General features: G+C 44.7%; 3 protein-coding genes across 4 annotated transcripts in view; 2 read left to right on the top strand and 1 right to left on the bottom strand.

The window, feature by feature from the left end:
- Positions 1–344: 344 nt before the first annotated feature.
- Positions 345–3,369, bottom strand: CD3D (CD3d molecule). The gene is made up of 5 exons (XM_039229273.1): positions 3,171–3,369; positions 1,631–1,846; positions 1,042–1,173; positions 732–775; positions 345–498 (listed from the first exon to the last, which is right to left on the bottom strand). Exons 1-5 carry the CDS (start codon positions 3,223–3,225, stop codon positions 433–435), a joined length of 513 nt encoding a protein of 170 aa, XP_039085204.1. The 5' UTR covers positions 3,226–3,369; the 3' UTR covers positions 345–432.
- Positions 3,370–4,753: 1,384 nt separating this feature from the next.
- On the top strand, positions 4,754–13,821 carry CD3G (CD3g molecule). Of its 2 annotated transcripts, none has more exons than XM_039229270.1 (7): positions 4,754–4,936; positions 10,142–10,165; positions 10,658–10,885; positions 11,485–11,616; positions 12,479–12,522; positions 12,918–12,997; positions 13,648–13,821. In XM_039229270.1, the coding sequence occupies exons 1-6, from the start codon at positions 4,882–4,884 to the stop codon at positions 12,981–12,983; spliced, it is 549 nt and encodes a 182-aa protein (XP_039085201.1). In that variant the 5' UTR covers positions 4,754–4,881; the 3' UTR covers positions 12,984–12,997; positions 13,648–13,821. The 2 variants fall into 2 exon arrangements, with proteins under 2 accessions (XP_039085201.1, XP_039085200.1); XM_039229269.1 differs by having other exon boundaries at positions 4,755–4,936; positions 12,918–13,001.
- Positions 13,822–16,429: 2,608 nt separating this feature from the next.
- Positions 16,430–27,198, top strand: part of UBE4A (ubiquitination factor E4A) — a 36,593-nt gene continuing 25,824 nt past the window's right edge. The window contains exons 1-4 of the mRNA XM_039229316.1: positions 16,430–16,516; positions 21,271–21,431; positions 25,913–26,086; positions 26,922–27,034. Of these exons, the coding sequence (XP_039085247.1) occupies positions 21,311–21,431; positions 25,913–26,086; positions 26,922–27,034 (408 nt within the window). The 5' untranslated portion in view covers positions 16,430–16,516; positions 21,271–21,310. The remainder of the gene's footprint in view (positions 16,517–21,270; positions 21,432–25,912; positions 26,087–26,921; positions 27,035–27,198) is intronic.

Below are 27,198 nucleotides of genomic sequence, written 5' to 3'. Positions count from 1 at the left end.
CGATGTCATGGAAACTTCTGTGTGGCTAGGTCTCTAAACATAGCAGCCTGCCCTCAGCTGTGGTGAGGAAGCCAAAGCCCTTATGGGGTTGTAATGGGGGGCTGGGGGCAACAGATAGCTGAGGCAGTGTGACGGAGCAGGCCTGCACCCAGGGAGCACCCCCGCCCCGGGCCCAAACACCACTGGGCCACAAGGGGGTGGAGACTGCCATCACACCGTCCATCTGGGGCAGAGGAACAGAAGAAGGGAAGGAAGGACACAGGTGGCCAGGGAGGGCAAGGGCCCAGCCGAGTCAGGACAAAACCCGTGCCTTGCCCGACAGTCTGGAAAAGTCCAGGCACCTGCTGAGTGAGAGAAGACATCTTTATTGGCCGAGCAAGGAAAGAAGGCACAGTCGATAGCTGACACTCCTAGAAGCCACCAGCCTCAGATTCACTTCTTCCGAGACCAGTTTTCGCCAAGATGACTGTACTGGGCATCATTCCGATCTCGAAGGGGCTAGGAGGTGAGAAGGGGGAAGAGTGAGGCAGGCAGGGTCAGGATTCTCCCAGAGAGGACCCCAGCAGACCCCAAAGATGACAGCTCCTGCCTGAGCTTTCCAGCCCCCACACTCCCCCCCAGTGATGAGTTGCCCACCAGGACCCTTCATCCATTCACAGAGCACGTAGCATCAGCCTCCCCATCCCCCCAAACTCTCCCCCATTCGTGGCTCTTCTCCCTTCAGGGCTCACCTGGTAGAGCTGGTCATTTCCCAGGAGAGTTTGAGTGTCAGCGGCTAGAAGAACAGGAAAAAAGAGTCATCAGAAGCCTAGGAGGAGGGGACTGTGAGACCCCACGAACACTGCAGGACATCCTTGGAAGTCTGCATGAGTGAGCCGGGCACAGGTCTTCCCGGAAGCAGGCTTAGGAGTCCTTGAAAGATTCCAAGGGCAGCTCCGGGATGAGACACAACCCACGCCAGCCCCATGCTTAGCCGGGGCACACTGACACCCACAACATACATGTGCACATACGCATGCACACTTTGTCCCTCCTACTTACCCTTAGAGAGCCTTCCAGTCTCGTGTCCCGCAAAGCAATAGACCCCCAAAGCGAGGAGAATTGTGGTGATTATGTCCGTGATGATGATGCCAGCCAGGGTGCCTGAGTCCAGCTCCACACAGTTCTGACACACTGTGGGGCGGAGAGGAGGCCTCAAGACCAGGGAACGATCTCTGCCTCCCTAGGGTACCCCTGAGATCTCCCACACCAAGACCCAAAGTTCGGTAAGACCCTTGGAGAAAGCCCTGCTGATGCCCCTGCTACATACATCCACCTCTACCTTTTATCCCAAGGAATCCCTGAGGAGAGCCAAGAAGTAATGTCAGCTTTGTAGGAATGTAAACAAGGTGGCAGGCCAAACCTTTCTCCCAACCAAGCCTCTACTGCTTGAGTCACAAGCCCCTACTATTTTTTCCCATCAACTAAGCTCTTTCTCACTCCGAGGTCTCCAAAGTCTGGCTCATACTATTACAAGAGTGACCCAAGTTCATTTGGAGAACAGATTGGACCACCATAGTCTCCTCTGGCTATAAAGTTCTTATCCAGAGGTCCTACCCATTTCACCCCAAAGGGTCTGGAAGGCACGTACTTCGATAATATACTTGCATAAAGTGTATTTTGTCTTGCTCTTCTTTCCTCTTGCACGTATACACTCCTCGTGGGTCCAGGATGCGTCTTCCCAAGTCCAGATTTGTATCGTTTCGAAGCAGTGTTCCCGTCGTTCCCTCCATCCATATGATGCTGGTGTTACAACTCAATAACACCTTGTCCTCAAGCTCCTCCACAGATATCTTGTAGGGACTCACTCAGGGGGGAAAAATACCATGACTGGAGTCAGCCATTGGATCTCTAGCAGATGCCTTATTCTGCTGAGGCTTATACTTAAAAAGGATCACTTTCAGGGCACCTTGGTGGCTCAGTCGGTTAAGCATCTGACTTTGGCTCAGGTCATGATCTCGCGGTTCAGGAATTTGAGCCCTGCATCGGCTCTCTGCCTGCTTCAGATCCCATGTCCACCCCCGCCCCACACCTCCCCCACTCACACTCTTCCTCTCTCTCAAAAATAAATAAACATTAAAAAAGAAAGAAAGTCAAAGGGGAGTGTAGACTGCGGAAGCACCCAAGAAACACGGAAGGCCAAAGAATGTTCCTTGGCTGGAGATGTCCACATTTGTTCCCCAACAAAACTTCTAGTATTACAAGGAACAAATAGAAGTTGAATTGGGGTAGGGGAGAAGCTGGTATGAATTACCAGCCCAGTGATCCAGAAGGAGACCCAGGGCAAATCCCATGTAGAGATTTTTAGTTTTTCTACCCTTGCTTAGGGGGAAGGAGAAAGAAAAATAGTTTTATCAAATTCATTCTTGGAGCTCCATACAAGACAAGTCTGGTAGGGCGTTTAAAGGCTGGAAGTATATGTACAGCGCCTTTCTAGATCCCCTGAATTGTTTTAACTGAGAGCATTCGGGGAGGGACAGACACATCAGATGCCTCACATCCTATAGTCATGTCTTCCATGGGGAACTGGTTTCCAGTGGAAATCCGGGTGTCCCAAAGCATTTGTCCCAGTTTGCCTGAGTCTGAGAGGGTTTCTAGGGCAAGGGACTATAGGTTTTAAAACCAGGCAAATCAGATGGGTTGATGAGCCTACTACCCTAAATCTACCCTCCTTCCTGTTCAACCTGAAGTTGACTTTTTCTTTAACTCTTTCTCTTTAACTTTCCCTTGAGTGCTGGGTCACGCGTGGCTCTTGGTGGTGACAAATGATGGCCCAATGAGTAAGAGCCCTAGACCCCAGAGACCCTCTGTCTTAGAAGGAGTAAGACTCCCTTACCAGCCCCAGGCCCAAGACCCTGCAAACCACAGCATTTCCTGCAGATCTCTGGCCTAAGGCCTTTAGAAAGACATTCAAGGGCAACATGCATGCCTCTCTAGAGTCAGTCAAAGCCAAGAGCCTGTTTCCCAAACCCAAGCCCTGTGCTGCATTCCAACCCCGCTCTCCTTGACAGCTCTGCCTTGTGACTCAAAACTGGCATTGAGAAGGACTTTCAAGTGGAGCTCACTCCAGGTGGTAATGTCCCTCTCAGGTCCCTTCTCCAAGATGCCCCCACCACCTAGGGAAGCCTTACCTTGGGAGAGAAGGACAGCCAGTATCAGGCCAGCCAGAAAACTGGAGTGCTCCATTTTCCAGCAGAATTCATTCAGCAGATAGCCCCAGGTCTCAGAATGATCAGCCAGGGTGAGAGAGGATGCCCTCCCCTAACTGACTCATGGGTACCCGGAAAAAGTCAAGAGGCGGGGGAGGAACTAGAAAAGGCTTATTTCTCTGCTCTCTGCCGTTGGTGATGGGAAACTGTTAGGTTAGGGGTAGACCGGGGGTGGGGTAGGAAGGAAGCAGGTGCAAATTGCTCTTTCTCCAAACAGTGAGCTTGGGGGTGAGGTGGAAGGGAGAGCAGAGACTATGGAAAAGGTTGCCTAGACCTCCAGGAAGTAAAAGGAGATTTAGAAAGCTCTTTCCTGCGTCACTGGTGAAAAACAATAATTGCGGAATTTCTGTTGACAATATAACTGCTTTCACTCACCACCTGAAAACTACGAGCTCTCAAAACACTTGAGAGAAGCTGTGAGCCCCATCCCATAAGCCATACCAGAAGCTTCCTCCCATTGCTGGGCTTTCTTGGGACCTTGCCCAAGGTCCTTCTTGAGGAGCCTGGGATACCAGACTAAGTAGAAGTAGCTTCTTACCAGGAGTAAGGTTGGGCTTTGGAACCCCCCCCCCCACCGCCCCCAGCCAGACACTTGAATCCCAGTTCTAATACTCCCTACCCACTGGGCCTGCGCCAGTCATGGAATTTTTCAGAGTTTATTTCCCTCAGTATCACGATAATGATTTGGACAAAAACTTTGCATGGTGCCTGACACATAGTATTTGCTCAGTAAGAGGAAGTTATTAATAACAATATGATTGACTCAGGCAGAGCGAGCCTCCCCAGGACCCAGGTGGACTTTTCCCCCTGTGGCTTCTGGGGATCCAAACTCTCTACATTGCCGGAGTTGGACTATAATTTACCTGAGGGCAGAGATAGCATGAGTTTTGTTGTTACCTTCTGTACCTCCAACACCTGGCTTGTGGCCGGCATATAACGAGATCTCTGTACATGTTTGTGGACTCACAGACTGGACCAGCTGAGGGAGATGAACCCTGACATTCTGGAAACCCAGCTCAGGCTCTGGCCCTTGGAAACATATGGCCTGTCTTACTGCAATTATTCTTCCTACTCTCTTCCAGGCAGACACTTTTTTAGGGATGATCTTGTCTCAAAAGAGCAGTGAAAAGTTCCTGAGCAAGGGCTTGGACTGAGGTGGGTTCGCGTTCTGACCTGCAGCCCTGAGCACTCGAGCGTTCCCACCTAAATTCCTCAGTTGTAGCAACAGCAAAGAGGAATGAGCAACAACTGGCTGAGATCCTACCAACAGGTTGTGGCAGAGACGTTTACCTCTCTCACGAAGTAAGGGGCCCCGGCCAGCGTCTACCCAGAGCCCAAGGGATTTCCCTATGCAAGCTGTCCATGAGATGGGGATCCAGCACTCTCTTCCTCTCCCTCTTGCCACATCCCGCTCTCCACCCCTTAACAGAAAAGCAAGGTACATCTGCACCTGCGGCCCTGCTGAGGCCCCCTTCTGCCCACATTTCAAGCAGAGGGCGGAGGCTCAGATTCATGCTGTCTCTCAGGGGCCCCAGCCTGAAGGATGTTGGGTGGAGCTAGACTAGCTGCTCAGCAGGCTAGCTGGCTTCTAGGAGTTGCTTAGTGCTTCTGCAGGGATAAGACAGAGACTGACATGGAGCAGGGGAAGCATCTGCCTGGCCTCATCCTGGCCCTCACTCTTCTTCAAGGTAAGGGGTTCTGGCAGCCTGGAGAAAGGCTCAGGGGAAGAGAATATTCGGATTTCTAGCCTCAAGCCCACCTGAGCTATCACATTAGAATTCTAAGAAAGAAGGGCAAAAATGAAGCCTCTTACTGTTGTTTACCAGAGAGAAGTGGCATCCCGTGGTAGATATGGAGTCTTGTCTCTTAAGAAATGAAAATAGGAGACTTTACAGGCTAGAGAGAGGACCCGGATGCCGCCATCTTAGGTTGAATGCAGCCCAAAAGGGCACAGGGCAGAAGTCCGAAAAGAAAAAGTATGTGTTCCTTAACTCAGAGCTGGAGTTAGGAACAGACAGACCAATAAGGCATTTGCTCACTCAGTTGGTCAGCTGGTCAACTGGTCAAGGATTTATGAGTGTGATCCTATTACATAACAGGCTAGAAGGAGGTAAGGATGAATAACAACCTCTTCCCCTGCGAGCTTATAGTCTAACTGGAGAGATAAACTTCAGGGTCACCAGATTGAATGTAAGGTGCAATATAAGGTGCCTCTATGAACATGCAGTTGGAAATAAACAACAGGAAGTAGATGAACTGTGTCAGTGCCTGGAATCAGGACTAGAGATGGTTCTCCACATACTGGGGGCGGCTAAAACCACAAAGGTTGTTGAAGTCACACACAAGTACTATGTGAGATCCCCAAAAAAGAGTGGCTGAAGATGGAAATAAGATATTAACTTTTAAAGGGTCATTAGAGAAACACATCTCAAGAAGACATAAGAGATGATCAAAGAGCTAGAATAACCAGATGAGTGCAATACCATAGAAAACCAGGGAGTAATGAGCTTCCAGAATGAAAGAATCACCAAGAGTATGAAATATTATAGAGAGGTCTTCTGACAAAATACATTTAAAAGTTTACATCTGTGGTATCTGGCAAAATAAGGAAGAACCATGCATGATTTATAACAGTTTCAGAGGGGCAGTATGAGTGGAAATTGGATAGAAAGATGTAGAAGAGGGGCACCTGAGTGGCTCAGTCAGTTGGGTATCTGACTTCATCTCAGGTCATGATCTCATGATTCATGGGTTCAAGCCCTACATCGGGCTCTGTGCTGACAGCTAGCTCAGAGCCTGGAGCCTGTTTCAGATTCTGTATCTTTCTTTCTCTCTCTGACCCTCCTCTGCTCGCTCACTTGCTCTCTCTCTCTCTCTCTCTCAGAAATAAATAAAACATTTTTTAAAAAAAAGAAAGATGTAGGGGCACCTGGGTGGCTCAGTCGGTTAAGCATCCGACTTCAGCTCAGGTCATGATCTCGTGGTCCGTGGGTTCGAGCCCCATGTCAGGCTCTGTGCTGACAGCTCAGAGCCTGGAGCCTGCTTCAGATTCTGTGTCTCTCTCTTTCTCTCTGCCCTTCCCCTGCTCACGCTCTGTCTGTCTCAAAAATAAATAAACATTAAAAAAAAATAAAGAAAGAAAGATGTAGAAGATAAAGGGCAAGTGATAAAGTGCACCAAGTACAGATTATTCCTTAAAGATGTTTGGATGAGAAGAGTTTAAGTGGTAAGTAGAAAAGGAAATAGGGTCTAAGATTAAATATTTTTGAGTGTGAGAGAAATTTGAGCACATTTCTAGGCTAAAGGAAAAGATAATAGAGCAAGATCCTGGAGTTGATGTTGGAAGGATGGAGTCAAGAGTGGGCTGAAGGACTCAGAGAAGGCAACCTTACCCTCTGAAATGAGGCGGAAGGAAAAGAGCTTTGGCCATTGGTAGCCATGTAGATGGAAAGGAAGCCAGAGGTCATTACGGCATCTATGTTCTCAGTGAATGAAGTAGAAGGCAATGCCATCTCCTGAAACTGAGCTGGCTGATGGCTGAGTGGGGGACTTGAAGAAGACAGCGAGAGTTTAGAATGATTTCAGTGGAGAATGGAAGAAGAGCCAGCTAAAGATGACACAGGTTGAGGGGTAAGGCTGAAATCCTGTGCGAGGCAGCTGGATAATAGCAAAAAGAGCCCTGGGCTCAGCAACAGAAACGAGCTCTGGATCCAGCTCAGCCACCAGTGAGCAGTGTGAACTTGGACAATGCCTCCTTTCTGGGGCTCTGTTCTCTTACTAGTCAACCTAGGAAATGTGACTACGTGAGCTCTCAAACCCTAAAAAGGACTAAGACTCAGAGAAGCAAAATTAAAAGATGTCAGCAATCACTTGGATCCTCTCTCCTATAGAATCTGAGTTAGAATGAAGGACTTCTTTGTCCCTCCCATGGTGGCCAGGTGGTCAGGAAGAATGGCTAGCAAGAAATCTTCTTAATAGTTTGTCTTGCTTTCTATTTTTCTTTTTTTTTTTAATTCACTCATCCATCCATTCATGCACTCATTTAACAAATATCAAGCTCCTACCATGTTCCACATTCTGTACTAGGCACTAGTACTAATTGGTTCAGGGGCGCCTGGGTGGCTCAGTCGGTTAAGCGTTCAACTTTAGCTCAGGTCATGATCTCATGGTTCGTGGGTTCGAGCTTTGTGTCGGGCTGTGTGCTGACAGCTAGATTAGAGCCTGGAGATTCTGTATCTCTCTTCAGATTCTGTATCTCTCTCTCTCTCTCTCTCTGACCCTCCCCTGCTCACACTGCCTCTCTCTCTCTCTCTCTCTCTCAGAAATAAATAAAACATTTTAAAAAATTTAAATAGTACTAATGAGTTCAGTCCTGCTAGAAGTTCTAAAACAGCTGACTTCTTCCAACTGTTTCCCATCATATTTTTTTTCTCATCGTACTTGGATTCACACCATCTGTCCCCATCACACGCTCTACCTCTAGACACACAACCTCTCTGTCCTTTTCCAACATGTGTCTTTGCTCTGCTATTCTTTTCTCCAGAATTCTCCCCAGAATACTCTTCTCTGTCTAGTGAATTCCTAATCATTCTTCGAGGCCCAACCAAATGTCACCTTCTCCTCTAAGGTTTCCCTGTCCCTCACTCTTGGGCAAAATCAGTAGCTTCTACCCCCTTTCATATGCATTCCTATAAGTACTAAAGATGATTTATAAATTCTATTTTTTAAATGTTTTTTATTTATTTTTGAGAGTCAGAGAGAAATAGCATGAACAGGGGAGGGTCAGAGAGAGAGGAAAACACAGAATCTGAAGACAGGCTCCAGGCTCTGAGCTAGCTGTCAGCATAGAGCCCAACGCGGGGCTCGAACCCACAAACCGCGAGATCATGACCTGAGACGAAGTCGGACACTCAACCAACTGAACCACCCAGGCGCCCCTAAATTCTATTATATTAACTACATACATGTTTGTTTTTTCTACTTCATTGTAAACCTTTTGGAAGCAGCAAATTAGTTCTTGTATTGCCACTCTTTTTTTTCCACACTGATATGTCAGGTACATAACAGTGCTTAGTAAATGTTTGGATTAAATTCAGTTGAGTTGAATTCCAGTGCTAGTGCTCTGTAGTACATCTACCATACAACTCCTGAGTTTTGAGACAGATCTGAGGGCTATTGAATACCTACCTCCCTTATGACATCCAGGGTTTCTACAAAAAATGAATCACCAAGGCTAAGGATTCTAGAAATATGTACTTTAAAAAGTCTTTACTTAGTGTAGGAGCGGATGGGTGGCTCAGTCAGTTAAGCATCTGACTCTTGATTTTGGCTCAGATCATGATCTCACAGTTCATGGGACTGAACCCCAGGCTGGGCTCCATGCTATTAGTGCAGAGCTTGCTTGGGACTTTCTCTCTCCCTCTCTCTGCCCCTCCCCTGCTCACTCTTTCTCACTCTCTCAAAATAAATAAATAAATAAGCTTTTTTTTTTTTTAAAGGTCTTGGGGCACCTGCGTGGCTCAGCCGGTTAAGTGTCCGACTTCGGCTCAGGTCATGATCTCACAGTTTGTGGGTTCGAGCCCCGTGTCAGGCTCTGTGCTGACGGCTAGCTCGGAGCCTGGAGCCTGTCTTCAGATTCTGTATCTCCCTCTCTCTGAGACTCCCCTGCTCACACAGTCTCTCTCTCTCAGAAATAAAACATTTAGAAAAAAAAGGTTCTTTAGCTGGTGTAAGCCTAGTTTTTGCCAGAACTTTAGCTGCTAAAAAAGCAGAACATTCCAGACTATACAGGCAATACTCTTATGTATATTGCAATACCGTTCTGCTGCTAACCATCCAGAGTTAATATCAGACCACTGGTTAAGGCACTGTCCCCAACAAGACTGCCCTCACTTTAAATTCCAGACACAAGTTCAGAGGTTCCCATACCATCTACGGTTCTGACAAACTCGGTACAAATCTGGAGGGTTTCCCAGATTTGATAATATGTTAGAACAACTCATGGAACTCAGGAAAGTGCCATATTTACTATTACAGTTTTATTATAAAAAAAATAAAATTGGGATTTTCCATGAAGAAGCACATAAAGTAAGGTCTGAGAGGGCCCCAAACACAGCACTTCTGTGCCTTCTCCCTGTGGAATCAGAATACATCACCCTCTTTGTATGCAAATGAGTTCACCAACAAGGAAGCTACACTGAGGTTTTGGGGGTTTTTTTCAATTTATTTATTTGCAACAGAGAGAGAGTGTGTGAGCATGGGAGAGGAACAGAGGGAGAGAGAGTCTCGAGCAGGCTCTCTGCTCAGCACAGAGCCTACCTAACTTGAGGCTCAATCTCACTACCCTGGAATCATGACCCCACCCCAAATCAAGAGCTAGACGTTCAACTGAATGAGCCACCCAGGTACCTCTGCACTGAGTTTTTATTGGGATTTCGTGACACAGGTGTATAATTGATTGAATCATTGGCCATGTGATTGAACTCACTCTCCAGCCCCCTTTCCTTCCAGAGCTCAAAGTCCTAGATTACATGGCTCTTGACTAGCCTCATCCTGAGTCATCTCATTAGCATAAATTCATATACGGTCCAAAAGCCCACCAAGAATAACAGACAATCCTATCACTCATGAAATTCCAAGGCTTTAGAAACACCCTCCCAGGAATTCAGCACAAACACCAGACAAATTATCATACAGCACCCTCAATTCAATTTGGTGACTTAGGCTACAACTCAGTGAAGTAAGTATAAATATGTGTCCACTCTCATAGATTAAGATCTCTCTCTATCTTGGCCTCGAATGACCATGGAAATGCTACCTCAGGGCATCTGAACAACTCTAGCTCAGCTAATCCTCTCTCTCTCTCTCTCTCTCTCTCTCTTCTATCCCTACAGGTACCATGGCCCAGTCGAAACAAGGTAGGGTGTATGGCTTCTTTCTATCCTCAAACTCTGAGGAAATTCATGGAAGTATGGCTCCTAGCGTAGTGGTCCTACCGGAGTGAGTGACAGAAGGGATGGGATGATGAATAATAAATAGCAAATCTCCCGTAGTCAACCAGATGAGTAGCCAGTCATGACCATTCTGGGCAGTATTCCTGTAGCTAAGCGATTAATTCTCTAGTTCTTGGAGTAGAAACAGGACGCTAGCAGCTAGGCACTATTCAAAGTGGGACCCATGAACCAACAGCATTAGTTGCCACCTGGGAGCATGTTAGAAATGCCACATTTCAACCCCTTCCCGGAACTACTAAATGCAACCTGAAATTCTAATTAGATCCCCATGTGGTCCATGTGCACAGTAAAGTTTGAGAAGCACTGCTGTAGTAATGGTCTTGTCCTGATCCCCCGGGGCAAGGAGAATTTCAGAGGAAAAAGATCCTTAACAGGCCATGGCTTTTCCCTTTTCAGAAATTCCTGTGGTAAGAGTAGATGGCAATCGAGAAGATGGTTCTGTAGTTCTGACTTGTGACTTAAAAGATGAAAATCTCAAATGGTTTAAAGATGGGCAGGAAATAAATCTCCACAAAAAGAATAAAAATATACAGAACCTGGGAAGCAGTATCAAGGACCCTCAAGGGATATATTGGTGTCAAGGATCCAAGAACCATTCAAGACCACTCCAAGTATATTTCAGAAGTATGTAATCCCCTTCACTTTGTTTGTTGTGCAATTAATCAGTGCTTGCTGTTGTGGTGAGCTTCCTGCCCCAAGTGAGTATGGAAATAGACACTAAACAGCTCTCGTTCTCTTAATCTCAGCTTGCCTCTTTTTGAATATCACAAGATAGTTCCCCCAATCTTCTTGGAAAAGCATAACCGGTCCTATAAAGCCCGGATTGATTTTGGATGGGCCCCCACGGATTGGGGCGGTCAACTATTACTGCTATAAACTGAGTTGGTGTCGCTAGGGGAGACAGAGGAGATTACATGGTGAGCAAGAAAGAAATGTAGAAGGCAGTTGACCACGGAGAAGAGGATCTGATCTTCCTTCTATTTCATATAGTTCCTGGTGGTAAGACTACATGGGCTTCCCCAGGACACCTGGGGCACGGAAGGATATCAAGAAGTATTGTGTTGTTAAGTGAAGGGATCTTCCCAGGCAATTCCCTTACCGTACCATGCACAGAGGAGTCTGCTACCCTGAATATAGGCATTATCGCTTGTAGACAAGAGAAAAAGATTCAGAAGAACCACTTTCACACCCTGAAGGAGGCTTGTCCTTCTCTTTCCCCACAGTGTGTCACAAGTGCATTGAACTAGACGCAGCCACTGTATCCGGCTTTGTCTTCGCTGAAATCATCAGCATTTTCCTCCTTGCTGTTGGGGTCTACTTCATTGCTGGACAGGATGGAGTTCGCCAGTCAAGAGGTAAAAAAGAATGTTCTTGAATGAGAGATGAGACCACCCAGGACCCTCAGGTTCTTTCCTACCAACATAGGCCCAATAGAAGAGGCAAGGTAGGCAGGCATTGAGGATGCACACAATTGGGTGAAAAGGACACTGTTGTTTTCACAGCATACATACCTGTCCCAGGATCCACCTCCCTCTGATTTTCCTCCTTGTTTTCAAAAACTCTTTATTGTAGGAAAACCTACATACTGAAAAATGCATGAATGACAAGCATACAGCTAAGTAAAGCAAACCCACTCATGAATCCAACACCCAGTTTAAGACAAAGACTATTACCGGGGCGCCTGGGTGGCTTAGTCGGTTAAGCGTCCGACTTTCGCTTAGGTCATGATCTCGCGGTTCGTGGGTTCAAGCCCCGTGTCGGGCTCTGTGCTGACTGCCAGCTCAGAGCCTGGAGTCTGTTTCAGTCTGTGACTCCCTCTCTCTCTGACCCTCCCCTGCTCACTCTGTCTCTCTCTCTCTCCTAGAAATAAATAAAACATTAAAATAAAATAAAAAAAAAAAAGACAAAGACTATTACCAAAACCCTGGAAGCCTCCTCCGTGGTCAATTCCAGCCTTTCCTTAGCCCTCAAAGTGGGCACCATCCTGACTTCTAACAACATTGATTAATTTTGCCTGGTTTTACTCCTTATGTCGGTGGACTTATACAGCAAGTACTCGTGTGTGTTTCTTTTACCACAAAACATGCTTGTGAGATCTATCCGTGTTCTCATATGTAGATGTACTTCACTAATTCTTACTGCCACCTAGTACTCTAGTGTGTGAACAGAACCCAATGTATTAGCCATTCTACCTTGCGTATTTTATTTTTTGTGCAGCTTCAGACAAGCAAACTCTGTTGTCCAATGACCAGCTCTACCAGGTAAGCGAAGGGGGAATGAAAGAGACATTGCTACAATTTGGGGTAAAATTTGGAGACGGGGGCAAGTTATCTGGAGGATACTATACAGATAAGGAACCGCTTAGGGCATACCAGATGATTGCATAGTTACCCTTTGAGTACAATGGGTGAAAGAAAAAGAAGGGTTGAGAAAGACTGAGGTAGGATCTAGTGAGAAAAAGTTGAAGAACACAGAGAGGGACACACAAAGAAACTATATACAGAGCCTCCCTTCCCCCTTTTCCTCTCTCCACCCCCAGGACAGGGAAGCACCCAGTCCAAAGCCTTGTGCATGAAAAAGCATTCAATAAATACGCATCAAATTAATTCATAGAGGAGGAGGGAAAATGAGTTTATGACTATGCTGTCATTTTTAGCCCCTCAAGGATCGGGAAAATGACCATTACAGCCACCTTCAAGGAAAACAAGTGAGGAAACCTTGAACTCAGGATTCAAAGTAGGTGTGTCCTTCTACACCAATTCTAAGAAATTATCTTTCCTTTACTGGCCCTTCCAACTGCTACCAAGTCTATCTCCTTTCCCCAAGCAGCTCTAAGCTTAGGGGCGAGCAGGTGACTGATAATTCTCTGTGGTGGGAGGATTGCTCTGTGCATCGTAGGGTTTTTAGCAGTAATCCTGGCCTCTATCCACCAGATGCCAGTAGCACCCCCAGATGTTACAATATAAAATATCTCCAGATAGAGGTGCCTGGGTGGCTTAGTCGGATAAGCATCCAACTTTGGCTCAGGTCATGATCTCGCTGTTCGTGGGTTTGAGCCCCACGTCGGGCTCTGTGCTGACTGCTCAGAGCCTGGAGTCTACTTTGGATTCTGTGTCTCCCTCTCTTTCTGCCCCTACCTTGCTCTCTCTCTCTCTCAAAAATAAATAAACATTAAAATACTTAAAAGAAAAATATCTCTAGATATTTCAAGTGTCTCCTCCAGAGCAAAATCACTCTCTGTTAAGAGCCACTGAACTATATTAACTTTCAATCAATCAATCAGAAGTTCTGAATCAATCAATCAGGAAAAGTTTCTATCAGGAAAACAAGACCCAAGCATTTTTCGATTTTCTGAACCCACTCCAATTTTTCTTTTTTTGATCCAGGTGTCCTTCCTTCTGGATATGTCTCAGGAACAGAGCAATACGTTTTGGAGCACTCCTGACAGAGACTTTCAGCCCTAAATCTAGATTCAAGTTTTCCAAAGGTGACAAATGGAGAAGAAAGGCAATCAGAACAAATTCGGATTTTTCTCAAAATAAAATCAAATTAAAGGACAATAAAAATAGGTACGGTGTTGCAGGAGCGCCACCTATTGGGAGGTTATTTTTCTGTAAAAGAAAATTGAAAAGATCAAATAACCCCCTCTATTTGAATATTATTTTTTAAAGTTTTAATTTTTGTTTACTTCTTGCACGTGTCATAATTTACTTGGTTTAAATATGCAATGAAAGGTCTCCCGCTGCCTCCATCCCCAGCCATTCAGCTGTCCTCTCTAGAGACAAAACAACATACTAGTTTCTTATGTATAAGAAAATAAGTCATCAAGGCATCACAGTAAGTCATCAAGTCTGCTGCTGCCTTGGACACCTATATCTGGCACAAGGTGGCTTCGCTCTTAAGCTGTTCCACCCTCTTGCGGGCTCGCTCAGTACTCTGTGCTGTTCACAGGGTCTCCACTTTCATCCTGAGGCCACAGGCAACGAGGGCCCTGTGGAGTAGTCATTGGGGTCCATCAACTGTGCCTGAGATGGGTGCCCTGTCTTGCAGGGAGTTGCACCTGAAAGTATCGTCTGCAGCAGCAGAAACAGCTGATACAGAAAAGGCCACTGCGGAGGCTCGGGGCAGAGGTCCCTCAAGGGCTGGACCCAGTTCCTGCAGCTCAAGCACTCTAGGTTGTTTCCTATTTAGAAAGGTCTTCCCCATTTTAAGATTATTCTTTTAAGAATGTTTTCCTATGAATTCCTCCAGCATTTTTATGGATTCATTTTATACATTTAAATCTTCGATCCATCTTAAATTCATTTTAAGGCAAAAGCCAAATATTGACTTTTAAACTCTATAGCTATCCACTTATTTCAGAACTAGTTTTCCAAGTTTATTTATTTATTTTGAGAGAAACAGAGATAGCAGGAGAGGGGAAGGGGCAGAGAGAGAGGGAGGGAGAATCCCAGGCAGGCTCTTGATTGTCAGCACAGAGCCCAAGGAGGGTCTTGAACGCATGAACCGTGAGATCATGACCTGAGCCAAAACCAAGAATTGGATACTTAACCGATTGAGCCACCCAGGTGCCTCCAGAACTATTTTTTTGAATGATCCATCTTGTGCCTATTGATTTTAGGTGGTGTTACCACTCCACTTTCACCAGACAAGTACATTCACAGTGTTGTGCAGCCATCACCACTATCCATTTCAACTTTTCATCATCTTAACCTCTGTACCCATTAAACAATAATACCCCATCCTTTCCTTCCCCCAGACCTTAATAATCTCTATTCTACTTTTCTATCTCTATGAATTTGCCTATTCTAGGTACCACATATAAATGGAATTACACAATACTTGCTCATTTGTGTCTGGCTTATTTCACATAACAGTGTTTTCAAGGCTTACCCATGTTACAGCACGTATTAGAATTTCAGGCTTTTTTTTTTTAAGCTGAATAACAGTCAGTTGTATGTATACGCCACATTTTATTTATTCATTCATTTGTCCCTGGACATTTTGGGTTGTTTCCACCTTTTGGCTATTATGAGTAATTTTGCTATGAACATTGGTGTACATGTACCTGTTTGAGTCTCTGCCTTCAATTCTTTGCGGTTTATACCCAAGAAGTGGAATTGCTGCATCATATGGTAATTCTATGTTTAACTATTTGAGGAACCACCAAATTTCCCTGAAGTGTTGCACTATTTTACATTCCTATCAGCAGTGCTCAAGGATTCCTAATTCTCCTCTACACCGAGTATTTTCCTTTTTTTTTTTTTTGTTTTTTGTTTTGGTAATAGGCATCTTCCTAATGGATATGAGGTGTTATTTCATTGCAGTTTCAATTTACATTATCCTAATTACTAACACTGAGGATCTTTTCTTGTGCTTATGGACCATTTGTATACCTTCTTTGGAGAAATGTCGATTCAAGCAAGCCGATTGCCCATTTTTGAATCACATTGTGTGGGTTTTTTGTTGTTGAGTTGTGTAAGTTCTTTATATATTTTGGATATTAATCCTTTATCAGATATAGGATTTATAAATATTGTGTCTCATTCTATGAATTGTCCTTTCGCTTGCACTCTTGAAAAGTATGCTGCTTTCACAGCCTTTGCGTACCTCAGGGTAACCTTGTAGCATGCATACTGTCACTTTACAGTAAGAAAAATAAATCCAAAGCTACCAAATCTTAGCACAGTGCCTGACACCAAATAAGCGCTCAAAACTTTCTGCTATTGTTATTGTTATTGCTATTGTTGTTGCCTCATAATAATAATCTATGAAGAGTAACGGAAGCTGCTTCAAAAAGGCATGATACTGGTGGGTAAAATGGAAAGCAAAAGCCCACAGAGGTTGCCAGCAGCGCCAAAGATCACCAAACCGTGAGCGCGAGCGACACAGCAGACTCTAAAGCCCACCCTGTAGTTCACCAAGCTCCAGGCCCACCCGCAGCCACCGACCTCCCCAATGCTGCTTTTCTCCGCCCCTCCCCCAACCCGGCGGCGCCCCGCCCCGCCCCGCCCTGCCTGGAGCCCAAGGCCACTTCCGCCCCGCCCACCAGGCTGGCGCATGCGCCGTTGAGCTGTTTGCCCGCCAGTTCCCCGCGCAGGGCGGCACACCCTGTTTCCGGCGCCCGGATGAGTTTCCGCAAGGCCCGGCGCCTGGTCATGATGTAAGCTCCGGTTGTCGTGCTGAGTCGGAAGTTGGAACCCTTCGTGCACTAAGACTCCTATCGTGTCGTCGCTGCTGGCCTTTCAGGCTCTGGTAAGAGAGGAAATAGCTTGAGGGGAGGGGATCGTTGAGTCTGCGATGGGATATTTTTCTCCTAGTTCAGTGCCGCTCCAGGCCTCTGCACTTTTGCCTCCAAATTCCTTTCACCTGTGCTTTCCTGACCCTTGACCCTCTCCTTCGTGAACTTCGACTCTGTTTGTTTTGGGACCCCTTTACAGTGCCCCCGGCTTCTGGCATCTGGCCCCCTCTTTGCCCTTCCCTTCCAGGAAAAGGCCAGAATACTGGCCTTGCATTATCTTCGACTTCCTTCCCCTAGAATGAGCGCCGAGTGGGTGGGTCTCCCTCCTTGCTGCGAATCCCTTATGGAACCTGGAGGGATGAAGTGTCAAGCGTGTGACAACCAATAGCCAGTCACCAAAGAAGATACAGTTAAGCACGGGACCCAGTAATCAAACCAGCTGAATACATATGGCGAGATATTGACATTCCTTCAGCCAAGTGATCAGTTCACTACTCAGAACTCTCCTGGCGCTCTGCTTCGTGCTCCCTCAGTAATAGGGGTAGAAGACACTAATAAGAATGAGTAACCACAGCTCAGGATCTTATATTTGATGGGTCTTTTGTTTGAGATCAGTTTTTCACTCCCAGAACAAGGATACGTTTAGTCTCCCTGTTTTGCTCTCACATGGTGGGAGTCCTCCTGAGATAAAATGGGACCCAGGAAAGAATGCTGTGGGCTTTTTAATTTGATAAGATCCTTCTAGCTCGCTGATGTGTTTAGGATCTCTTGCCACGTTATCAGGACCTGAAAGGATTTGGGCGTGGAACATATAACAATGAAAACATTTTAATTCCTTTTTGGTTTAATGGATGTATTACTCACCAGGACAGAATGTGGTTTAGTAGAGCTTGATTTTGCCAATCTAGTTTTACAAAGTATTCTACATATTTCTGTTTAAAAGCAGTACCAAGTCTGATGTTAAAACATTTGTGTGCTCACCTTTTTAAGAGCTGACATTGGTCCTTAGGGTTTAGCAGTACTGTTCATAAACACAAGATTGAATCGGGGTGGAGAATGAGAGGATATTGCAGGACTGGAAGTAAATAGCTATTATAGATGTTGACCCTTGCAGGGAGTACATCTGAGTGAAATGTGTTTTTAAGTAGGACTTAATTAAAAAGGAATCAAATCTGAGGCCCCTGGGTGGCTCAATCCGTTGAGCGTCCAAGTGCCACTCAGGTCATGATCTCAGTTCGTGGATTCAAGCCCCACATCAGGCTCTATACTGACAGCTCAGAGCCTGGAGACTGCTTTGGATTCTGTATCTCCCTCTCTCTGCCCCTCTCCTGCTTGCATTCTCTCTCTCTCTCTCTCTCAAAAATAGATTAAAAAAAAAAAAGGAATCAAGTCCAAAAGCTCTTAAGGATTGGTGGTAGCATCACCAGCAGGATGGTGCTGTATCTCTGTATGGCGACTGAAAACAGAAGATTATAAATAACCTGTGCCATTGAATATTAAAACAAAAAATCCGTGCCATTGAATCAGAGTTTTGTTTTATCAGACCTTTTGGAGTGGGTGATATCTAGGTTCTCTTACATTTGTGAGACCACTGATCATCTCTAAACTGACATCTCTACAAAGACTCCCATCAAGTGATCATTCCTCCTTTTTCCTGTGAAACTTTTCTGTAAGTGGTTACACGGTATTTGCGGTTGGACTATGAAAGTAGCTTGTGCACAGAGTTGAAGTTCATGTGAAAAAGATGAACTTAGGACAGGCAAAAGCCTCTTGGTGCTTCAGAAAGACACATGGCAGAGGTGACAAATGATTTATTCCTGTCTGTACTCTATACATGCCGAGATACCAAAGAACCACAAGTGTCTGGCCCAGAAGCTTGAGCTGCTGCCATGACGCAAGACACATGGCAACGCCCTTGTAGGGCGGTGGGTGCTGCTGTTGGTTACAAAGAAGTCAGGAGCAATTACACGTAAGGTTAAATCATTTAATAAACATGTATTGAGGACTTTGTGATGCTGATCTATAGTGCCAGGCACGGAAGAAGAACTAATCAGATATGAAATTGTGCTCAAATTGCTTCCTGTCTAGCAGTATAAAAGATTTGCGTTAGAAATACAGTATAGAAAGGTATAAATCCTATTAATATAGATAAAATGTAATGGGAAGCTAGCTTCTTTTTACAATATGACAGGATAGTATTGAGAAAGGAGGAAATGCTGCCATTTATTTTCATATACCCTGTTCATTTGTCTTGATAGTCTTAGGAGCCTATCTTTTCATATGCTTTGTATTCTGGCTTTCAGCTTCCTTTCTACAAACATGGTGCAGGTGATGCATCATCTCCTTTGTATTAACCTAAACTCTTTTCAGTTGAGGGGGGAGTTCTTTAATAAGTTTTTATTTTTAAGTAATCTCTGTACCCAACCTGGGGTTCAAACTTACAACCCTGAGATCAGGAGCTGCATTCTCTACTGACGGAGCCAGCCAGGCGCCCCTCAGTTGTGTTTTTAAAAACCCCTTCGAACTGGCTTACACAATATAAGGGAATCTATTGGCATGTGTGTGTGTATATATACACACATACTCACACACATATTATACATATGTGTATGGGGCTAAGGCTTTTCTAGATGATGGGAAGATCACAATTCCAGGATTATATCATAGGCCTTAACAATCCAAGCAGGAAAAAAGAGTTCCTTTTCCTGTAGATTTCAGGCAAAGGCCTAATGCTGGATGTTCATTGATTCTGATAGGCCTTGTTAGGGTCTTGTACCCCTACCTCAGTCACTTTGGCCAGAGTGCGTTGTACTCTTTTTGGCCAGGCCATATTCATACCCCCATTCCTAAAGCTAATGTGTGAGGCCATCTTCTGAACACACAGGCTGGGAAATGGGATGGGTCCCCAAAGGAAGAATGTGGGGTGTCATGTTGAAAAAAGAGGATGATGTTTTGAAGACAGAAAATAACAAGAGCTCATTACACGTTCTGCATTCCTCTGGACTTTAGGGTTTCTTAGGATCGGGGGGAGGGTGGTGGTCAGCTAACAATAGACAATCATTAGTGTCTCAACCTGAATTAAGTGTAACAATTAAGCTTCTGCAGTCGTTAAATGAGGGGAAAGTTGTCTCAAGGATAGTTCTTAATTCCACCACTAAATAGACTATCTTTCTATTTGGATTATTAAGCTTAACTGAACTATACATACTTAACTAAAATATAAAATACATAGAGCAACATCTAATAGTTCAGTTCCTGGAGCAGTAAAGCCCAGAACCATGCAGAGAGGAGACTAGACCGCGTCCCTAAGTCATTACAGATAATTAGCCATTAGCTCTTAGTAGAAAACAGTGCAGAGGAGCGTGAAGCAGCTGGTGGAGATGCCTAAGGATTGTCAGGTGTTAAGAGTCTCTTCCACCCAATAACCAGGGTAACTTTTCTGACTCGCGTTGGCTTTTGTTAATATGATTCTGTAAGGAGTCTTACCTCAGTAGATTAAAGATAGGCCAATATTTTTTTCTCCTTCCTTCTTACCCGTTCCCACTCCTTTTGAGGCCTCTGTCCTTTTAGTAGTCAACATCCTTGAGGGCAGAATATTCATACCCTTTGGCTCTTCCCACCCTTTTAAGGGTTGTATTTCTCTGCCATGGCCTTAAAATGTAGAAATGGGAGATGGCCTTTCAGGGTGCCCTACTCATCCCAGAGTGCCATGGAGTCCCTTTGGCGCTTGAATGAGGACATGTAATCAGAATGGTGCAATGCAGGCTCGAGTCAACTCCACTAAATACCTTCAAGGTATATATCTATTTCCCATTACCCATTGGGGACATGTGGGTGCCTGCGGGAGTATAAAACATCAGATAGTGAAAGTTAATACAGAAATAAGCAAAGACCATTCAGGTTTTAGCAAAAGAAATATCAACTGTCGTAAGCCTAGGAGTAGAGATAAATTGCCTGATACATATTTAAAACCCACACCATGCTGCTGACCAGGTTCCTGTCCTGATTTGCCATTCCATCTCCACTGGAGGCCTGCAGTTAGTTTATTTGTACCTGAGGAGTTCCCGGCTCTGGCTCTAAGTCCTAGAAGTCTGAGCGAGCACCGTTCTACGTTCATGGTGAATGAGAACTAGGTGGCTGGCCTGGAGATTTATGGGAAACATGTAGCTGTTGTCATATTATTTTTCACTCGGTGCCACATTACAGTGAGTAAATGGGTTCCCTCATTGACTTCTACTTTATTTAAAGGTATGGCAAATAGAAACATGTCAACAGATAAATGTATTCCAGCTAAACATTTTTATTTTTAAAGCTTTCTGGTTTTAGGGACGCCTGGGTGGCTCAGTTAAGTGTCTGACTTCGCCTCAGGTCATGATCTTGCGGTTTGTGAGTTCGAACCCCGCATCCGGTTCTGTGCTGACAGCTCAGGGCCTGGAGCCTGCTTCAGATTCTGTGTCTCCCTCTCTGCCTCTCCCCCACTTACACTTGCGCATTCTCTCTCTCTCTCAAAAATAAATAAACATTAAGCAAAAAATTTTTTAAGCTTTCTAGTTTTAGCTCCTCCCGAAATCAGGCCAACTTGCCCACTTCGTGGCTTTGTAACCGTTTCGCCAAAAATGCCTTGAACCTTGGAGCAGGACTTGGAAAGTCTTACCCAAAGCCTCTTTAGACATAGTGTATTCGCGATGCAGGGAGAGAACCTAACTGTGGGCATGTTACGGGTCACGCCGCCTGCTCTTCTGGGTCTGATATCCTGTCCTCTCTGCAGCCCCTCCCCCAGGTCTGGATGGAGGACACTTTAAAGTGAAATGACAGACCAGGAGAATAACAACAACATCTCAAGTAACCCCTTTGCTGCTCTTTTTGGCTCCCTGGCCGATGCCAAGCAGTTTGCAGCAATCCAAAAAGAGCAGCTGCAGCAGCAGGCTGGTAAGTAGAGGGGCCAGTGGCAGCAGATGAGATGGCCCAGAGAGGGCTCTGCCCAAATGAAGTCGTCTTCGGGTCCGTGATTGCAATTGGAATGGAGGTTTGGGGCAGTCATTTTTTTGTTTGTTTGTTTGTTTAGGGCATAAACTGGGGCAGGGAGGGGGGTCTGGTTCATTTTTGTTGTCTTGTTTTGGAGTCCTCCCCTCCTTCTCCTCCCCCTGCATGAAGAGAGACCAGTTAACAAGCGGTTCCGTAGTAACAGACGCCAGTTATGATCCCAAAGCTGTCAAGTTGTTTATTTTAAAAATCACCTAGTAAAAGATATCTAAAGAAATCTTTAACATAGGAAGCTGAGGTTGTAGGCATAGGTGTGGAAAGCAGGTTATATGCAGCTATAGAGAGCAGATGTGTAAAAGGAAGAATATTCTAAAAGCCTTCTGGCTTTTTGGTAGACAAATAAATGGAAAGCTTCCATTCGGTGTAGTGGCCACCTCCATAGTGTATGGCTGTTAGAACAGACTTCTAAGAAAACAGTCATGTGAAAAAAAAATCAGAATAAGATCTCACTAATCAGAAAAATGGTGTTCCTCATCTAGGACCAAAATTAAGGTCAAGGCTGGCTTCCTCCTATGAGAAGTCATATAGCCGAGAAGAATTGGGATGATGGTTCTCAAAATTAGTCTTCTGAGGATATTCGCAATCTTTCAAGCCAGAAATTACTCTCCTTCTCTCTCCAAAAAGAATAATAGTGGTGTTTGGAAAGGAGAAATGTTTGTATTTTCCTTTTATTTTATTTCAAAAGCGTTCATATGCTTAGCTGACTTGTGGCCCTGCTCTCCGATCAGGACTGAATAAAAAGGAGGTAAAGGTAGGACAGATGAGCAGTAGACAGGGTGATGGATGAAGCCAGGGGGAGGGCTATGTAACACTGACTTTCTAACATGATACAAAGAGGCAGCTCTGGGTCTCTGAAATCTCTTGCAGATGCTAAGGTACAGGATGAGAAAGCTTGAATTAGACTGCAGGAGAAAAAGGAGAGAGGGAATAGGAAAAATTAAGGAAATGGGAAAATGGGATTCATGAGTGTGGTTGAGGGAAATTCTGAGACATAGGTTCTTAGCTTCTGTCACTCTTGGGGTTCAGAGGAGAGCTTAACCGTGTAGAAGAGAGTGACGGAATGCCTGTCCTGGCCAGCGGCACACATCCGAACTGGCTGGAGTTGGGAGTGTTGCAGGCACCAGCAGTGGGGGCACATCAAGCACATGTCCTTCTGGTACTGTTTTGTTTACACTGAGTTTACCATCAGGTCTAACCTGTTTTCCGCCAACACCTAGTGTCGTGCCAGACCTTTGGCCTCCTACGTTGAGCCTCACCACGTTGGCGAAACTCACCACCCTGAAGCAACTCTTAAATTCTGAGAATTTTGCCTAGACTTTCAGGATAATCACTGTGTCGGCAGAGAAAAACATGCAGACTCGTGTGGCTTTTATTTTATTTATGTTATTTTATTTTGGTGTGGCTTTTAGTGAGCAACACCATACTGCTTCTCCTTCAGCAGTTCCTTTCCGAGGGCCACTCATTGAGGCCGCTTGAGAAAAATGTAAAGAGATCCAATCAATAAGAATATAGTAACAAGGGGCACCTGGGTGGCTCAGTCGGCCAAGCGTCTGACTTCGGCTCAGGTCATGATCTCATGGTTTGTGGGTTCGAGCCCCTCGTTGGGCTCTGTGCTGACAGCTAGCTCAGAGCCTGGAGCCTGCTTCAGATTCTGTGTCTCCCTCTCTCTTTGACCCTCCCCTGCTTTCGCTGCCTCTCTCTCTCTCTCAGAAAGAAATAAAAAACATTAAAAAACATTTTTTTTAAAGAATATAGTAATAAATCAGAGGGGAGATAAAAAAATTGATCAAGCAATTTATATACAATAATTAAATGATTTTAAAAATCCAGTCTTGGGACACCTGGGTGGCTCATTTGGTTAAGTGTCCAATTCCTGGTTTCAGCTCAGGTCACGAGCTCACGGTTTGTGAGTTCATGCCATAAGTTGGGCTCCAAGCTGAAAGCACAGAGCCTGCTTGGGATTCTCTGTCCCTCCCCTGCTTGCGTGCTCGCACTCGCGCGCGCGCACTCTCTCTCTCTCTCTCCCCCCCTTCTCTCTCAAATAAGTAAATAAACAATCCAGTCTCACTAATAATTAGAGCACTACCCATTAAAACAACGATTAGGTTAGGGGCACCTGAGTGGCTCAGTCGGTTGAGCATCCCAACTCTTGATTTCAGCTCAGGTCATGGTCTTACTGGTTCTTGAGTTCGAGCTCCATGTCAGGCTCTGCACTGACAGCACAGAGCCTTCTTGGGATTCTGTCTTCCTCTCTCTCTGCCCTTCTCCTGCTCTCTCACTCTCGCTCCCTTTCTCTCTCTCTTAAATGAACAAACTTAAAAAAAATAATTAGGTTTTTACCTATGAAATTTGTGAAGATTTTTTATTTTATTTTTTAATGTTTATTTTTCAGAGATAGCAGGAGAGGGGCGGCAGGGGGAAGAGACAGGATCTGAAGCAGGCTCTGTGCTGACAGCAGCAAGCCCCATGCCGGGCTTGAATTCATGAACCATGAGACCATGACCTGAGCCAGAGTCAGACACTCAACCGACTGAGCCACCCAGGCGCCCCTGAAATTTGTGATGGGCTTGTAAATGAGAGCAATCTTTCTGAGAATGATTTGGTAGTATATGTTAACTTTTAAGTGTTCAAGCTCTTTAACTCAGCAATTCTGCTTCTACAAATTTACCTTACAGAAATACTCAGACAGGTGTACAAAAAGAGTACTATTCGGTGCAGTAGTGTTTGAAATCATGAAAAATTGGAAACAGCCCAATGTTCATCAATTGAGAAGTAGCTACACAATCAGAGTGTGTGCATACAGTGCAATACAGTGAGCTATTGCAAAGAATGAGGTAGGCCTATAAATGACCTTAACGGAGAAAGGTGTTGGTGCTGATTAAGGTTAAAAAGCAAGCTGAAAAGCGGTATATATAGTATGATCCCCTCCCCCCAACTTTTTTTAACTGAAAATCCCAGCCATAAACATTAGCATCAGAATAGGGGAAAATATCTGGAAAGCTTTGCTGTTAATGAATTATTAAACCATACGTGTTCTTAAAATCAGGAAAAAGCATATATGTAAAATAATCAAAGGCATGTTGATCTGTTAGGTAATTCTTTGTTCACTAGGATTCTGTAGCATAGTGTTGCTACTTTTGCTAATAGGGAGTGCGGTCAATTATGAATAGAAAGAATAAAACTTATGTGTAAAATGTGACAGGATTTCAGCCAGGGATTTCAGAATCCTATACTTACAATGTTGCCTGACGTAAGTCAGTAGCCAAAAAACAGAGATAATCCAACTAAAAAATGGGCAGAAGGCATTTTTTTTTCCGAAGAAGACATACAGATGACAGACCGGTACATGAAAAGGTGGTCAGCATCCCTCATCGTCAAAGAAATGCATATCAAAACCACAGTGAGAGATCACTTCACACCTGTTAGAATGGCTCTAATCAAAAAAAGATGAGAACTAACAAGTGTTGGTGAGGATGTGGAGCAAGGGGAACCCTCATGCACTGTTGATGGGAATGTAAATTGGTGCAGCCACTGTGGAAGACAGCATAGAGCTTCCTCAAAAAATTAAAAATAGAACTACCATACGATCCAGCAACTTCCCTTCTGGAGATTTCTCCAAAGGAAATGAAAACACTAACTTATAGAGATCAACATACACCCCCATATTCATTGCAGCATTGCTTACAATGGGCAAGACATGGAAACAATCCACTGATGAATGTGTGGATACAGAAAATATGATACACATTTGTTGCCATTTGCAACAACATGGATGGACCTTGAGGGCGTTGTGTGAGGGGATATAAGTCAGACAGTAAAAGACAAATACAAACAGATGTCTCAGTTATGTGAAATCTAAAACAAGGAAAGAAAGCTCACAGATGAACAGATTGGTGGTTGCCCAGGGTGGGTACAAAGGATCAAAAGGTACAAACTTCAGTTAGAAAATAAATAAATCCTGGGGATGTAATGAACAGCATGGTGACTGTGGTTCCTAATACCGTATTGGATATTTTTAAGTTACTAAGAGAGCAGGACGTAAAAGTTCTCATTACAAGAGGAAATTGGTGTTTTTTTTAACTACATGGTGACAGATATTAACGAGACTTACTGTGGTGATCATTTGGCGATATATACATAAATCATTACGTTGTATGCCTGAAACTAACATAATGTTCTGTGTCATTTCTATCTCAAGTTTTTAAAAAAAAAATGGTGCCTGACTTGAGATGTTCACTAATTAGGTGATTAACTTGTTTCACCTCCAAAATTATCTTCTCTTGGTTACTTTTACCATTTTTGATAGTGTACTTGGTTCCGTCTTATGGAGAGGAGTTTCGCTGTTAATGGCTTACATTTTTTGGCAGATGAACTCCCTGCTACCCCAGATGACTCGGATAATAGTGTGTCAGAAAGCCTGGATGAATTTGATTACTCTGTGGCTGAGATTAGCCGCTCATTCCGTTCACAGCAGGAAATATGTGAGCAACTCAACATCAATCACATGATCCAAAGGATCTTCCTCATTACTCTGGACAACAGTGAGTTACAGGGGCAACTTGGGGGGGCTCAGTTGCTTAAATGTCCAACTCTTGATTTCAGCTCAGGTCATGATCTCATGATTGTGAGATCGAGACCCATGTTGCCCATCCCCCATCTCCCCGCGCGCACCCCCCCCACGCTGACATGGTGCCTGCTTAAGATTCTCTCTCCCCCTCCCTCTGCCTCTCCCCTGCACACACGTGCTCTCTCAGAAAACAAACAGACAGACAGTGGATTACAGACTTGCAGCCAGTCTTTTCGTAACTCTGCCCTTCCTGCTTGGGCTGGGAACCTGCTCTTAGGAACCTATTGTATCTAGTGTTTAAACAAATCCACTGTACTCCCTGGAACACAAGGTTGCTATTTCAATGAAGCTTCTGATGTGACCTAAAAATAGCATTTAGACACAGGTGCAGCTTTCGTTATCATTTTGGTACTGACTGGGCCATATAGCTTCTTGCCTTCACTACCGTAAAAGGGAAACGAGAAAAGCAGCCAAATCCTTTTTCTTTTGAGAGGTGACCTAAACATTTGGATGGAAACCTCAAGAGGTGTCCGCATTTTCCCTCTGTGTCCTTTCTGTAATTAAACCCCAAAATTGGTGCCGATGTCTGGGATGTACTCACTCTTGAAATGTTGTGATGTTAGGTGTATAACCAAGCCAGTGCTCTGGGGCTCTTTAAAAAGAATTAAATCTTTAGCTACTCTTTTGTGTGTCAAGATTATTCTGGTATTGCCGGAGCCCTAGTTGGAGTTCAAGAGACATGCTGTCAAAATCAGTTGTCTGAGACAAAAGCGTTATCCTTAACCTACCAGATTAAAACCATTTCCCAGGTGACCCAAGCTTGAAGAGTGGAAATGGCATCCCCAGCCGCTGTGTGTACTTGGAAGAAATGGCAGTAGACTTGGAAGATCAAGACTGGCTTGATATGAACAATGTCGAGCAGGTACCATTTTCACCATTTTTTTTTTCCCATACGCCTTCCACAAAAATTGGCCACGCGGCTAAACTCTGCCCACTTTTCCGCAACCATGACTTTGCTTTCCCCCATCTCTTAATGTTGTTCTTGGTGTTCCTCTCTTGGAATCTTCTCATTTATCATGGCCGCAT

This window comes from Hyaena hyaena, unplaced genomic scaffold (assembly GCF_003009895.1).
Source record: "Hyaena hyaena isolate Hyena2069 unplaced genomic scaffold, ASM300989v1 scaffold_37, whole genome shotgun sequence".
NCBI lineage: Eukaryota > Metazoa > Chordata > Mammalia > Carnivora > Hyaenidae > Hyaena > Hyaena hyaena.
Note: the sequence above shows the minus strand (reverse complement) of the source record. Positions and strands in the feature narration are given on the sequence as shown.

What these genes read in the sequence shown, in the direction of transcription:
- CD3D (XM_039229273.1), bottom strand. Translation starts at nt 3,225, where the DNA reads ATGGAGCACTCCAGTTTTCTGGCTGGCCTGATACTGGCTGTCCTTCTC. An exon ending in GACTGGAAGGCTCTCTAAGG is followed by an intron (nt 776 to 1,041) that starts GTAAGTAGGAGG and finishes CTGTTCTTCTAG; the next exon opens with CCGCTGACACTCAAACTCTC. An exon ending in GAAATGACCAGCTCTACCAG is followed by an intron (nt 499 to 731) that starts GTGAGCCCTGAA and finishes CTCACCTCCTAG; the next exon opens with CCCCTTCGAGATCGGAATGA.
- CD3G (XM_039229270.1), top strand. Translation starts at nt 4,882, where the DNA reads ATGGAGCAGGGGAAGCATCTGCCTGGCCTCATCCTGGCCCTCACTCTT. An exon ending in CATGGCCCAGTCGAAACAAG is followed by an intron (nt 10,166 to 10,657) that starts GTAGGGTGTATG and finishes TTCCCTTTTCAG; the next exon opens with AAATTCCTGTGGTAAGAGTA. An exon ending in ACTCCAAGTATATTTCAGAA is followed by an intron (nt 10,886 to 11,484) that starts GTATGTAATCCC and finishes CTTTCCCCACAG; the next exon opens with TGTGTCACAAGTGCATTGAA.